The 14,504-nt window shown below is 30.7% G+C and overlaps 1 protein-coding gene across 1 annotated transcript in view; it reads left to right on the top strand.

Annotated features, from left to right (window-relative positions):
* LOC106460763 (kinesin-like protein KIF13A) overlaps positions 1–14,504 on the top strand; it is a 125,874-nt gene that overhangs the window by 85,091 nt on the left and 26,279 nt on the right. The window contains exons 18-27 of the mRNA XM_022387544.1: positions 1,298–1,471; positions 1,966–2,123; positions 4,069–4,201; positions 5,794–6,037; positions 7,186–7,297; positions 8,614–8,669; positions 8,969–9,096; positions 9,780–9,995; positions 12,437–12,490; positions 13,849–14,001. Coding sequence (XP_022243252.1) covers positions 1,298–1,471; positions 1,966–2,123; positions 4,069–4,201; positions 5,794–6,037; positions 7,186–7,297; positions 8,614–8,669; positions 8,969–9,096; positions 9,780–9,995; positions 12,437–12,490; positions 13,849–14,001 — 1,428 coding nt within the window. The remainder of the gene's footprint in view (positions 1–1,297; positions 1,472–1,965; positions 2,124–4,068; positions 4,202–5,793; positions 6,038–7,185; positions 7,298–8,613; positions 8,670–8,968; positions 9,097–9,779; positions 9,996–12,436; positions 12,491–13,848; positions 14,002–14,504) is intronic.

Raw genomic sequence — 14,504 nt, 5'->3', positions numbered from 1 at the left:
TCTGTGTACCATATCCAAACAGGATGTTGGTGACCATGGTCTTCCACAGATCTCTCCATCTCACTATATCCAAAGAGGACGTTGGTGACCATGGTCTTCCACAGATCTCTCCATCTCACTTATATCCAAACAGGACTTTGGTGACCATGGTCTTCCACAGATCTCTCTCTCTCTCTATGTACCATATCCAAACAGGACTTTTAGTGACCATGGTCTTAATATTTGTTAATATCCTTTTCATTTTTATATGCAGTGTCAGTTTGTGCTTGATAACATTTATTTTATCTAAAGTTCAGAAAACATTATAATACATGTACAGGCCCGACATGGCCAGGTGGTTAGGCACTCGACTCGCAATCTGAGAGTTGCGGGTTTGAATCGCCGTCCCACCAAACATGCTCGCCCTTTCAGCCGTGGGGGCGTTATAATGTGACAATCAATCCCACTATTCGTTGGTAAAAGAGTAGTCCAAGAGTTGGCGGTGGGTGGTGATGACTAGCTGCCTTCCCTCTAGTCTTACACTGCTAAATTAGGGATGGCTAGCGCAGATAGCCCTCGTGTATCTTTGCGTGAAATTAAAAACAAACAAACAATACATGTACAAGTAAACCATACAGTGTTGCTGCCAATTTTTTTATTATGAGGTTAGGAAAGTTGTTTTTATAGGTCTCATATTTTGTTTATGGTTTATGTGTGTGTGTCACCATCAATAGATCATTTACTTTTTGTATGGGCAAAAGAGTAACAAAGTTTATTAACATTTACTATTCAGTTCATAATTTATGGCTTATGTGCATTTTTGAAAACAAAGACTCATTATCATACTCTATGTTGAATCATATGTATATCAGAAATATCTCTGTAACTGTCTTTGTATAGAGTGCAGCACATGTAAATACAAGACAGATGCATTGTTATATTTCAGTAAGTCGTATCTGGCATTAACTTGTTTTTCAAATGTTTATTCATTTATGAGGCTTGCTTTTTTGTCTTGAAAAAAAAGTCTTGCATCTATACAAAATGATTTAAAAATCTATTTATATAGTGGAAGTAGATTGGACATTAAGAAGAGATACTGGTCTTTATTAACATTTTTCCATAATTGTACAGACTTCTGATGAAAAATGAGAGACATTAATTGATGTATAAAAAAAATTTATGTGAATCATATTTTCAAAATGAATTATGATCGTGAAAGAACAACACAGTTATTGCTGGTGTAAACTTCTTTTATTACATAAAAATTTTGTTTTTAATGTAAAAGTTCTATAAGGTGCGTATGTAATTGTTTTAATAGGTTGCCATCAAATCTGCAATAGGTCTACCACCATCACTTGCAAACCTGGTTTTCTGTCAGTATACTTTCTGGAACCATCACGAGGCTATCCTTGTAGCCCCTGTTGTTATACCAGAATACTCAGCTTCAAGAAAAAGCAGAGACAGAACAACTTTCAGATTTGATCATACTAAGGTGAATGGCTTAGGATGTAGGGGTAATTAGTTTGCTATCCATGAAAGTTAGTGACTGAATTGACTTGTACTCCCTGCTTCAGTGTGAAAAGGATTTATTCTTTATTTGTAACTGCTAATTTTATTGTTAAATTTTGGTTCAAATTCTATTAAATAATACATTTTTCTTACCTATTTTTAACGAACACCAAATAATAAAGAATTGGAATATTGTTTAAAACTCTCGAAAACCTTTATTTTTGACATTTAATGTATTTAGTATTTTGTTCATTAATACCACTCTTGTATATTCTATTTAGACCCAAATGTTTTATTGATATTCATTCCCTGGATATGATAATACATCTGTATGGATGATTGTCATTGTTATGTTTTATCTAGAGTATTTATTATGTGCTTCAGTTATTTGTTGGTGAATATTTTTAGATCTCTTTAAGTAACTAACTGATTGTTTATCTACATAGTTTTGGTAAATATGTCAAAGTTCCTTTCCAGGAATTTCTTGTGAATGTCACAGAAGAATTTGTGGAACATTGTACAGAAGGTGCTCTATCCATTGAAGTCTGGGGTCACCGTGGTTCTGCTTTCACCATCCCCAGACCTGGCTGGATAGCTGAAGCCCAGCTGCAGAGGTCTCGATCATTGATTGATAGGTGAGAATCTGCATTGATTGATTGAAATAGTAATAGGATATAAAAGTAAAAATGTCATAAACTCCCCAGAGATAAATCACCCACCCCTAATGGATGCTTTATTATTTTATATATCTAATAGCTAAAAAAAAATAAGTTCTATATTTCCTATAAATATTCTTTTTTAAGGAGAAGAATGTATTTTATTCATTGCTATGTTATGTTCTGTACTTAATAGTCTCTTTTAAAAGAGAATATAACTCATTGATAGCCCTGTTGGGTTATGTATATAATAGCCTCTTTAAAAAAAAGTGTGTTTTACCAAAACAACCTTAATGTGTTTATAAGATTATTGTCTTCTGCATTTTATATTATTGTATTTTGTAAATAACCTTATTTTCTTACATTGGTAAAAGAAACCATGCTGGGCAAATTCTTCACCTTCACAGTCAAAACATTGCCTTATTATAATAGGAAAGCAAAAAAAAAACTTCACCCTGTAAATTTATGACAATGTATGGGCTGTACATGGGTTTAATTGTTAACAAGAGCCATGTTGGATGTTGGTGGTTTTATTTCAATCAAGCCAGCTCTTGTTTGGAAGTCTACAGTTATAACATCTCTACCACACAGATCAAGGTAGAAGTATCAAATCCATTACAAGAGATAGGGAAGTTTAAAGTATATATAATATTCCTGTTTCTAATATGTATTTTATATTTTACTTAATCTTTTTATGTTGCACCTGCGTAAAACGTGTTGAAGTATATAATTGTTTTTTGGTTTGTGATTGTCAGTATTGGTTAATTAAAGAAGAAAATTTTACAGCTCCTACATTTTTTATAATATATTTATTTATAAATAATAATTAATATTTTTGAGACTCAATGATAGTTTATTAGTGAAAAAGTTGCTGTACTTAACAACAATTTAGAATAATTAATAAAATATCAGCCAAGCTGATAAATGATAATCACAGAAGAATGATAAAAGAATAAATAAAGACATGTAAAACAACTGGAATTAATGAAAGTGAAATGAAGCAACTAAATATTTAATTGATCATAAATCAAACTTATAAAATGCTTTCTCTAAAGTTCATTGCAATGACCAAACAAAAGTCATTGCAGTTGTGATTACAGTGACACTCCCCAAAATTGTGTTCTAATAGAAAAAAAAACACCAATGACAACAAAAAAAAAGCAAACTCTGTCAAAAATGTGACTCGATCATCATTTGACTAGTTTAATTTTTTTCCATATAACAAAAGTTTCATTTATTTTATTTATTAAAAAAAGAGCCATACTTGACAACTTCTTGTATTGTTTTCTTTCAGTTCTCCTACTTCTTCTTTTCCATCCAAAATTTTCTCTGTGTTGTATGTAGGAAGAAGTCACTTCTTCCTAAAGTTTGAGCCCAATGTGGTCACTGTTGATAGTCTTTTTGACTTTTATACATAATGATGCCTTTTAGATAAAGTCTAATTTTCTACTTAAGATCATCTTTTTACCTTCTAATCATAATCTTATTTTCGTATGTGGGTGATATATTTTTCATATTGTTTTTTGTAAATAATATTCCTGCCTTCCATAGATAAAGCTGGCACATTTCTAGGTATTAATAATTAGGAAGTGTTACCAATAGATACCATGAAAAATATAGCTATTTTTGTAGATAACTTTTCTTGCCTCAATATTTTTATTCAGCCCACCTGAAGTATGCCAAAGTTACGCTTTGTGGCACTTTTTCTAATGTATTAAATTGTTATAATCCATATTTATCTTGCCATCTACTGGTAACACTTTTCAATTATCATTACCTAGAAATGTGCCAAAAACAGAAATATTATTTATAAAAAACATAGTTGTTTTTTTTTAGATAACTTTTCTTGCCTCAATAGTTTTATTCTGTAATAGTTTAACGTATTCAAAAAAATTCCACAAAGCATAACCTTGATTTACTTCAGGTGGGCTGAATTGACAAGAAAGCTAGAGTTTTGGGTAGAGATTCAAGAACTGAATGAACAAGGAGACTATAGTCCTGTAGAAGTTATCCCAAAACCAGACAGCTCATGTGGTGGTGTCTACCAGCTGAAGCAAGTGAGCAGAACATTTTGTGATATACATTTCTCCTCTTAACTATAATGATGAGCTTAAGTATTAATAAGCTGTTTTTATAGCAGTACATGTGATGGCAAGGATGGAAAATTGTCTACTTGAACTCAGTCTCTGGTACTTCAGTTGGTACAGGTTCGAACTCAGAACACTAATATGAAAAAGGTCCTGGGTTACAGCCCTGGTCAGGAAATATTTTATAACATCTTTATTTGTAATATTGATGGTAAACTAGTTGTTATTGCAATCAAGGAAACCCTCTAAACTAATAGAAGTTAAATACACCAACTGCTTGGTTTTGAGTTTGGCCCAGTTTACTTTGTGCTAATGTACTATTTTTTATTACTGGTATGAGATTTTAAGGTTAAGTTATGCATGATCCTGTAATTATTACAATAGGATGATGCTTTGCTGGTTGAACCTTGTTGGGTCAGTTGGTAGAGAATTGATTTTAGAGCACAGTGTTTAACAATTGTGGATTTTTTGAATATTTATTATAATGATTAAAACAAAGTAATGGGTAAGTATCAGTTTCTTTTTTTGAGACATTACAAATAATCCTTGAGTTGCTAAAAGGAAGATTAAAGAGATATAATATCATAAACATGGCTTCAGTGCCATAGCTAGGGTACAGCGGGAAGGGCAGTTGCCCAGGGCGCAGCTGGAAGGGTGGCACACTCCAAGTGCTAAACCTGTTATTCAATAATTTATGCAGAACTATACAGATTGGAGGGCAACTAGAAAAACTTACCATTTGAACTTATCATCCGAATTAAGCAAGATAACTTGCTCTGTTTAGTATGGTATGATACTTAAGTTCCCACCTTCACTTCTTATTCTTCAACTATGTCATCTCATTATAACATATATCATAATTATTTTTATATTTTGTAGTGTTGTGGTATTTACCATCTCATTTAGCTACATGTTTCTTTCATAATATCTATAATGTTTTTAAGAAAAGAAAAAAATAGGGCTCGAGAAATAGCATATCCAATGTTCCGAGACATCCTAAAATTCTGCTGGCTACCAAACATTACGGGAAGCATGCTCGACAGGGTAATCAGGTTTTTACTGTATCTGTCATTTCTGTAAAATAAAGTAAAAACTGAGAGTTGAATGAGGAATTTTGATTTGTTAGGTAATTCATTTATGTTCTAGTAATTATCTTTATATTATATTTATTAACTATCCTATGTTATGAAAACACTTGGTTTTGATGGAATAGCGGCCATGAATAACAAATTTGTTCTGCAAGAATGTGTGTCTGGAAAATGTTAGGCAGACCTAAAGTCCAGAATACTATATGGAACCTCCACAGGTGACTGGCCGACCGACATACACGGGCCACGAAGACAGGTGGGGGGGCAGTTCATGAAACTTGCTCAGGGCACAAAAATGACTGGCTACAGCTCTGGCATAATATCTGAAGTAATGGCACAAATTTAAGCTTTCTTTTAAGTATGTATATGTAGCTTATCTGGAGAAAAGAACTCTCATAAAAAATTAACAAATTGAAGAGATAAATTAAATTGTTCATAAAAAAGATATATGACAGAAAAAAGTTTATATTCCAGGGCCAGCAGCGTCGTATTTTAGTGATGGTAAGATCAGTTCAGAATTCTGGTACTCTCCCATTTATATGTGAGACCATAACAAGCATAGCTGTTGGGTGTGTATGTTCCCGCTCCAAACTCCAAAAACCCTTGGATTCATACCAAGAAGAAGATCTGATTCTCCTTCGGGATAGGTGGTCAGAGGCTTTGGTGCGTAGAAGGGAATACTTAGATGACCAGATGCAGAAAGTTATATGTAAAAAAGGTAAACAGTTATTGTTTTAGTAAAAAATATTTCTCTTACAATATGGCTCAAGGTTAAATTAATATGCTAAAATATTTTTGTATTGTAAGCTCAATGAATTTGTTTATTTTAGCTCTTCTCAAGTTGAACATTCAAGATTTTACTTTTTAATGTTCAAAATGTTTTGCTAACAGTTTCTTTTCTTCAACAAATTGTTGTTTTCCAAACACCATCTTCTTGATTCTTGCACCTATGTTGTAGTTTTGATTTTTCAATTTATATTGTTATTTATTCCACTCGTTAAACTTGATCTGCTAGTTATTTAAACATGTAAAACTATTGTTGTGGAAAGTTTGAAATTTATTGTCTTTACTGACACATGTACCTCACAAAGTAATACCTTGAATTCCTTTACACAGTGGGTAATGAGAAAAGGTTTTTGTATGATTTATAAATACCATTATATAACACATTGTATATGTATTGTAGTATTCCCTTACAACACTAAAATATGGGGTTTGATTCCCCATGTTGAACCCAGAAGATAGCCCGATGTGTTTTTGCTCTAAGACTAGCAACCAACCATGTATTGTAGATATGACATTCTGCTTGGTTTTAATCAACCAGTTTCTTACTGCTTGCTTGCTGACACTACATATAATTTTGTTATTAATCTAGAAACACTGTTAGATAATGAAGTTTTAGCCACAGGATATGAAACATTGTTATTTTTGATCCCTACTTATAGACTTAATGCTCACAGTGAAACGTACATGATTAATTGTTTTTAATTCTGAATTATATTTTCCTTAAATTTAAATTCATATATTAAAAGATAAAATATTTTGTATTTATATTGTACAAGTTAAACTGTTTTTTTTTAATAGTGTAATAAGTTTGGCATTGTTAGCCTTAATTATTTGCATTGTTGGGATTTATTGTGGCATTTTTAGCATTAAATATTTGCATTCTCACGATTTGTTTTAGTATTTTTAGCCCTAATTATCCACATTTTCATGATTACAAAAAATTTTTTAATTGTAATTTTTCTTCCATTGCATATATTGGATTGTTTATACTTTTGTTTTTTACAAAATGAGACATAAAAATTTTGTTTATTTTAAATTTTTTTTTTCGTTAAAAGCTCAAATTCTTTTGAAAATTTTTAGATGAGGAGAGAGAACAGAGTCTGATTGACCAGTGGGTTTCTCTGACAGAAGAACGAAATGCCGTCCTTGTGCCAGCGCCTGGATCTGGAATTCCAGGAGCTCCAGCAGAATGGTGAGAATCAACAGTTACAACTTGTAGGTTTCCAGTAAAAAGTTTATGGTAGCTTGTTACAGATAAGATGATATACACTGTGAGACTTGTTACATTTTTTAATTTACTTTGGTGGAAAAAAAATTATAGTGTGGACATCAAACCTAAAAATATTGTTTGCTTCTTTAACCAATAACTGAGAGCTGTTTGCTTCGTATTTTTCAATAAAACTAAATTGGACACATACTGTATTGATTCACTCACAAAGCACCAGGTCTTTTGGTTAAACTCTTTTAAACTTTTGAAAGGCATGCTTTGAAAATATGCATAATGAGGGACCGGGGGTTACTAGTTGTTGGATCAACATAATATATTTTATTTTATCTCTACAAAATAAAGCAATGTTCTTTACTAATACAACATAAATAAAGGTGAAAATGAGACGTGCAGGAAGCATGAATATAACAAGAACTTTGAAGTTTCAAATTCCATTTTTAGCCACTTTTTCTATTATTTTATTTATGGTTATAGTTCAAATGAGAATTTTGAGAATTAGAAAGTTTTTTATGTACAGTTTTTTTGGCTATTGTAGACTTCTGTTTAAATGTCAAACGAAAATGTTTTAACTTTGAATTAACTTAAAATGTTTTACTTCTGCTTGAAGTTTCTTGTTATATAAACTAAAGTAAGAAGGGAATTCTGAAAGATAAAGAAGATTGAAAGCTAAGCTCTTGGACTTTAGTTTTGTATTTAAGGTCCAGTTGATATTCTTCTTAATTTCTTACAACTGTTCTAATTAATTTTTAAATATTTTGAGAATGTCAATGGGAATTGATTTATTTAGGCTGTATAATTTTATGGTAAATTAGTAATAGTGATTGAGGTTTACAGGTGTTTGACCTGTTGCTATAGTGGTTATAACTGCTTTTTAACAGTCTTTTTTTTTCCTTATATTAAAAGCACAATCCCTCTTATATCTGTTAGGGACTTGTTTTATAAACGTTATAAATAATAATAATAATAAATAATTAAGTAAAAGTAAATAATTAATAAAATATATAAAAGCAAAACAACAGAATAGGTTGCTACCAACTAGCAGGTTATCTCGTTGTGGTAAGTGTTTCAAAATTAGGGATAGCACAAAATCACATGGACATTAAGATGAAAAATGTGCTGTGACAGGATTACATACTTGGATGAAGGAGAGCCTGTGCTATGGCCAGTGCTAAAACTTTTTTATAATCCTAGCGTAAAATTGTATGATAAAATACTTTCTTTACCTTTTGTAACCAAATAGTTTGAACATCAGTTTTAATTTGTGTTTATCTCCTGAAAAGGGATCCTCCATTAGGGATGGAAAAGCATATTCCAGTGATCTTCTTGGATTTAAATGGTATGTTATGGTTTTGTTACATTTATCAATCTTAAATTAATTTTCATTAAATTTCTACATCAAAAATTAGTGATTTAGCCAAATAAATCACGTAAACTAGGCTTCAACAATCAGTTGTTATTTAAGTGTATATTTAAAAGTGTGATTGTTTTAAAAAAGTTACAGAAAATTATTTAAAAATTTTAGATAAGAATATTACAGATTTTCTTGGAATAAAACTAATTTCTAATTCTGTAATAATGAAGGTGGCAGCATGAAGTTTTAATACAGTTTTTTCTTGTTTATGTTTTGTGGTGTAGCTGATGATTTGAGTATTACTGGTGATACTTGTGGCGGAGTTCCTGTGGCTGGAGCCAACTCAATCCTTCCGAAGGAACATGGAAGCAAAATGTTTAACCTTCCTATCATAAAATACTCGGATAAAGACGTAAGTGTTAATATTATTTAATTATTGGAGTATAAAAATAACTCAGTGTGAGAGTAACTGAAAATCAGATGGGAAAAATATCTTACTCTGAGAATAACTGGGATCCAGATAGAATGAAGAATTATAACACTGAATATAATAATTATACTGATATTATTCACATTATTTTAAAAATACATATCTTTCTAGTTATACATCAACTTCTCAACTTCATAACTTTTAATGGTGATATGTGACACATAAACACCATCTTAAGGGGTCAAATCCTTTTAGTAAAAGTTGTACAAACATCCATAATTTTGGCATAATATGAATTTGTTGTTTCGCTATTAATTTCTCGTTATACATTTAAAAATCTATTGTCAAAAATTGACGTTTTTAAGAATTTTGATAATTGTCTTTTGTGATATTCTGCCAATTTTTGATATCATCGGTATTCTAAGTTAACGTAGTAATTCAAGACTAGATTTTTATGTACATACATTTTATAACTTTGTGTGGAACAATTTCTTGCATAATGTATGTATTTGTAACACAGTTGTAATTTTCAGTAAAATTTATAATCTGTGATAAGGTTATGTGATTAATACTAAATATTAGCTAACATTCTTTTGGGGGTAGTAATATTATTGTAGTTAAACCCAGTATTTCAAAATAAAGCTGAGTCCTTTTGTTCATCTTAGCTATCAGCTGTATCTGTGTGGGATTCCTCTATCCATGACTCCATCCATCTAAACAGAGTAACTCCTCAGAATGAACGAGTTTATTTAATCCTCAAAGCTTCTGTGCGTCTTAGTCATCCAGCTACAATGGACATCTTGCTCCGAAAACGACTTGCCCTAAATGTGTATAAAAAGCAGTCGATAGTGGAGAGAATGAGGAAACGCATTGCAAGACAGGTTACTTTTTTTTACTGTTGTGACACTTTGGGTTAATTTGTTTTACTGTTATGACACTTTGGGTTACTTTTTTACTGTTTGTAACACCTTGGGCTATTTTTAACTATTTTGGTTACTGTTTTTTACTGTTGCGGCACATTTTTAATAATTTAAAACTTAATAGTTCCACCAGTGACAGGGACATTTCACTGTTGGCTACCTGTATTGTTTAAACAACACTTTGATATTTATCTATAATTTAGCTTTTTCAACCTCATCAGTGGAAAAGTATTGTATTTGATATTATTTCAAAATATATTCAATTACATCTGTATTTTTCATTTTCAGTTTATGTGTTTTGGCATAAGTGTTATCAGAAGTTTCACTTGCATGATTGTTTCCTTATTGATTTTCATTTTTTTCTGGTAAGCATTCTTTCTTGTTATTTTTTATTATTAAATATATTTTCTTGTATGTTGGATTTTTAATTTTTTTCTTTAAACCATCAGTTTCCGTAAATAATAATGTCAGAGAGTACTAGATTTGTTAATTTTTTTTAGAGAAATACTGTAAGCGTATTTTACCTCCCTCTAAATTTTTAAGATATGCATACGTGTTATCAGCTCTTTCATAGTTTCAATTCAAATAGTAATAAATGTTACAATAAAAGTCTAATGTGTATGTATGCAAACATTTTACAAGAGGGTTATATTAATCTTTATAAGTATCTTAACTAAGTTTCCATTTTCTGAAGTATACATATTTGTAATATATACATAATAAAATATTTCTAAAGTTCTTTAATGAAATTTGATCCAAAATTTTTTGAGATGGCTCTTGTTTAATGGACTTGCATGTATCCCAAATTGTGTAATATAGTTTTTTTACTAAGTTTCAGATCTAAATGATTGTGTGGCTAGTTTATGTAGTCAACTGCCAAAATGTATTTGGTAGATTATCACAGAGTTTTTGCAATTATTTTGATAGAGAGGAAATAGTTTCTCAGGTTTTTTTTTAGCTAATACTACCTTCAAAGTTAGATATTGTCACCCAGTAGTTTACTTTTTTTTTACTCCCTTTGAGAAACATTGATCAAACTTACAAAAGATGTAATCATTTGGTTCTACAGAAATGTTACTTCAAATATACCAATCACTCAAGTGTCATTCTGTTCTTTTTTATCATTGTAAAATTTGGTGAAATTATTCACAGAGATTAAGGTGATGTCAAGAGCTGTAATTTATAATATTAAATCCATGTAGAAATAAAAAAACATTAATACACTAGATACAGTATTGTGGCTTAACTTGCTTAGTATCATAATAAATATGGCCAGGTGGTTAGGGTGCTCGACTCGCAATCTGAGGGTCGCGGGTTCGAATCCCTGTCACACCAAACACGCTCGTCCTTTCAGCCGTGGGGGCATTATAATGTGACGGTCAATCCCACTATTCGTTGGTAAAAGAGTAGCCCAAGAGTTGGCAGTGGGTGGTGATGACTAGCTGCCTTCCCTCTAGTCTTACACTGCTATATTAGGGACGGCTAGCACAGATAGCCCTCGTGTTGCTTTGCGCGAAATTCAAAACAAACAAACAAACCATAATAAATATATCATAACATGCCCAAATTGTGGACATATTCACATAAGTAGGCAATGAGAGGAGATGTGTATGTATGTATGGGACTTCTGACATAAATAGACCTTTCTAGTTATAATAAGGCAAAGATATTTAGTGCATGCTTAAAATCTTAGAACATAAATTAAACGTTCTCTTTTGTTTTCTACAAGTTCATAATCAAGCATTCCATGTAAGTAATGGGGTTAAACATTTAGTTTAAAATGTGTAGAATTTGAATTATGTGTTAGTATGTTATTGTAAAACTTACTCTAAACAAAGTATTGTAGTATTTAAGTATGCATATGCATATCTACAATACTTTTAAATTGTTCTAATTTGGAAATGCAGTAAATCTGGTTGAGATAATTTGCAACCAGATTTAGCCTGATGTGTTACTTTTAGTGGCTATTCCAGCCAAGGAACTTATTTATTGTCTCAAGAGATAGTTGCATTTACATGTCCTGTTTTACCTTGTGTATAAAGGACAGCTTCAAGACCTGTCACTTGGAACAAAGATACTTCCAGATTTATACAATCCCATTTGGGACTGGTCAACATTGTTGGTGCTTTCAGAAAGATTAGCATTTTAAAACTGTATATCAGTTATTGATCATGTAATAGCCATTAATCAGCCTTTCAGTTTACCAGTAGATCAGCCAGCTTTAATTAACTAATTTAGTTAATTACAAATTTAAATTGCTTTTCTAATAGTTTGTATATAAATACATATATTTGTGTTTTATCATTTCTGAAGGTAATTTTACAAACCAAAATCTAACCTCTGACTACTTGAATAAAATGAGAATATGTTAATGCAGAAAATGATACTCTTTGTTCTTGTAGGAATGCATTTATGGAACTGGGGTAATGTATGAAGTGGTGTCAAACATTCCAAAGGTAAACTTGAATTATAGAACTAAACTTATTATTTTAATATTCCGCTAACATGTACTGATTAAAATAACATTTTATTGAAATTGTGCGTGAAAACACATTAAATATTGAATATTTTTTTTATTGAATAATTTTCTTTATTTCTGTATTTAGCATTCTGTAGAAGTTCTTTTCCATAATAGAATTTAATTTTTGCATTTATTTTTATAAAAGAAATTCACTTAAATTTTTTAAACAAACAACAAGAAAGTAACTGGAAAAAAATGAGTTAATAATTTGGATGTCATTGAGATTCAGAAAATATTTTGGGGATGAAAGAATATTTGAAATATACATAGAGAAAAGTAAAACAGTTTTGGAATTGTGAGAAAAGAAATGAGTTATCAAAACTGCATAAACATTTGTCTTTTATTATTATTTTCAATGAAAGCTTATTGATTTAGTAATTCCATTTCACTTCAGTTACTTATGCATACGTCTGACAAATGATGACCTGGATAACTTGTTTATTTATTTGGAGGTACTTTGTTCTCTCTCTCTTTTAACGTAAATCTTTCCTCACAATCGTAGCTGTACCATAAGTTACGCTAAACACTTATTTCCTTATAATTGGATGTTAGTATTAGTTAATTAATTTGTTTCAATTGAGCTTGCAGAGTTTTTTAAACTCTGGTTAGAGATTAATTAATCTTCTATGTTTGTGATATGAAAATGGTTATTTTCAAATGACTGTATTATGATAATGATAGTGGTTAGTTGTTTTGTGGCTCAGTATTATAATTATATTAAAATCGTGTAAGCCAGTTTATGTGTGAATTTCTGCACCACTAATGGTATTATTACATCATCAGTGAATTCTATTACATATGAGATACAGGGTCTTCATAAACAAAAATTCCAATCCAATATCTCTTAACATTCTCTTGGTTCCTGTAAGTGAAATGGCAAGGGTGTGATTTTGTTTTTGTGTAGAGTTACAGGAATAATAGTGGTGGAGTCGGGAGAGATGCCAAAGCTTATCTGTTAAATAACATTACAGGTCCAGAAATTTTTTGATGTAAAATTGAGTCTTAAGTAAGTAAATCATGCAACAGAGAAAATTACAGTGTAATTAAACAATAATACTTACACATTATACTTAAAATACATAATATCTAAAATACTTACACATTTAAATCTCCTCACATGTCTTTTTCTCTGATTTTCAAAGAAGATTATATGTGAAGGATACAACACTGAATTAACAGAGATAGCTATTTGTTTTGCTAATTAGTGTTTTTTTTATTATTATTTATCCTCTTGATGGAGAATTGAATAAGAATCATGAAGATTGAAACTTTATCAAAATTTCTGTAATTCAGGCTTCAGAAGACCCCGAGGATCGAGAATCCCTTGCTCTTATGGCTGCATCAGGAGAGGATGTTGCGACCAATGATGGTGAGAGTTACATAGAGAAGTACACAAGAGGAGTTTCTGCAGTTGAGAGTATCCTAACGCTGGATAGATTAAGACAGGTATTATTCTAACTCAAAAGAAAGTATGTTTAAGAATCATTAATGAAAATTAAATTTTGCAATTCTGCTTTTCTTCTTGTAAACATTGTTCTTAGAGAATCAGTAATTTTTCTGCAGAATTTCAATGTTTCAAACTATAAGTACCTCAAGCTATTTAGCGACCTCACTTGTTTGCTCATTTTAAGGATTCGTATGGAGGGGATATATTTCTATTGTATTCAGCAACGGAATAACTTGATATTTTCTATATTGTGCTAATACTTAAAACATAAAAGCCATTAGCAATTAGAGGGTGTGATTTTTAATGTAATTTTTTAAAAAATGAAGAAATTTGTGTTTTCTTTAGAACCCCCAAAACATTTTTTACAACTGATGGTAGCTACATGTAATTATAAACAAGTATAACAAACATTTTTTTATTTATAAGACAAGTAGGGATTGATATATGTGTAAAGTAGCTAGCTATAGTAATATAAAAAGTTTTAATGCTACACAAAGTATTC

The sequence above is a fragment of the Limulus polyphemus genome, unplaced genomic scaffold (genome assembly GCF_000517525.1).
Source record: "Limulus polyphemus unplaced genomic scaffold, Limulus_polyphemus-2.1.2 Scaffold831, whole genome shotgun sequence".
In the NCBI taxonomy this organism is placed as follows: domain Eukaryota; kingdom Metazoa; phylum Arthropoda; class Merostomata; order Xiphosura; family Limulidae; genus Limulus; species Limulus polyphemus.
The sequence above is the reverse complement of the archived record's forward strand: the minus strand, read 5'-3'. Positions and strand labels throughout refer to the sequence as shown.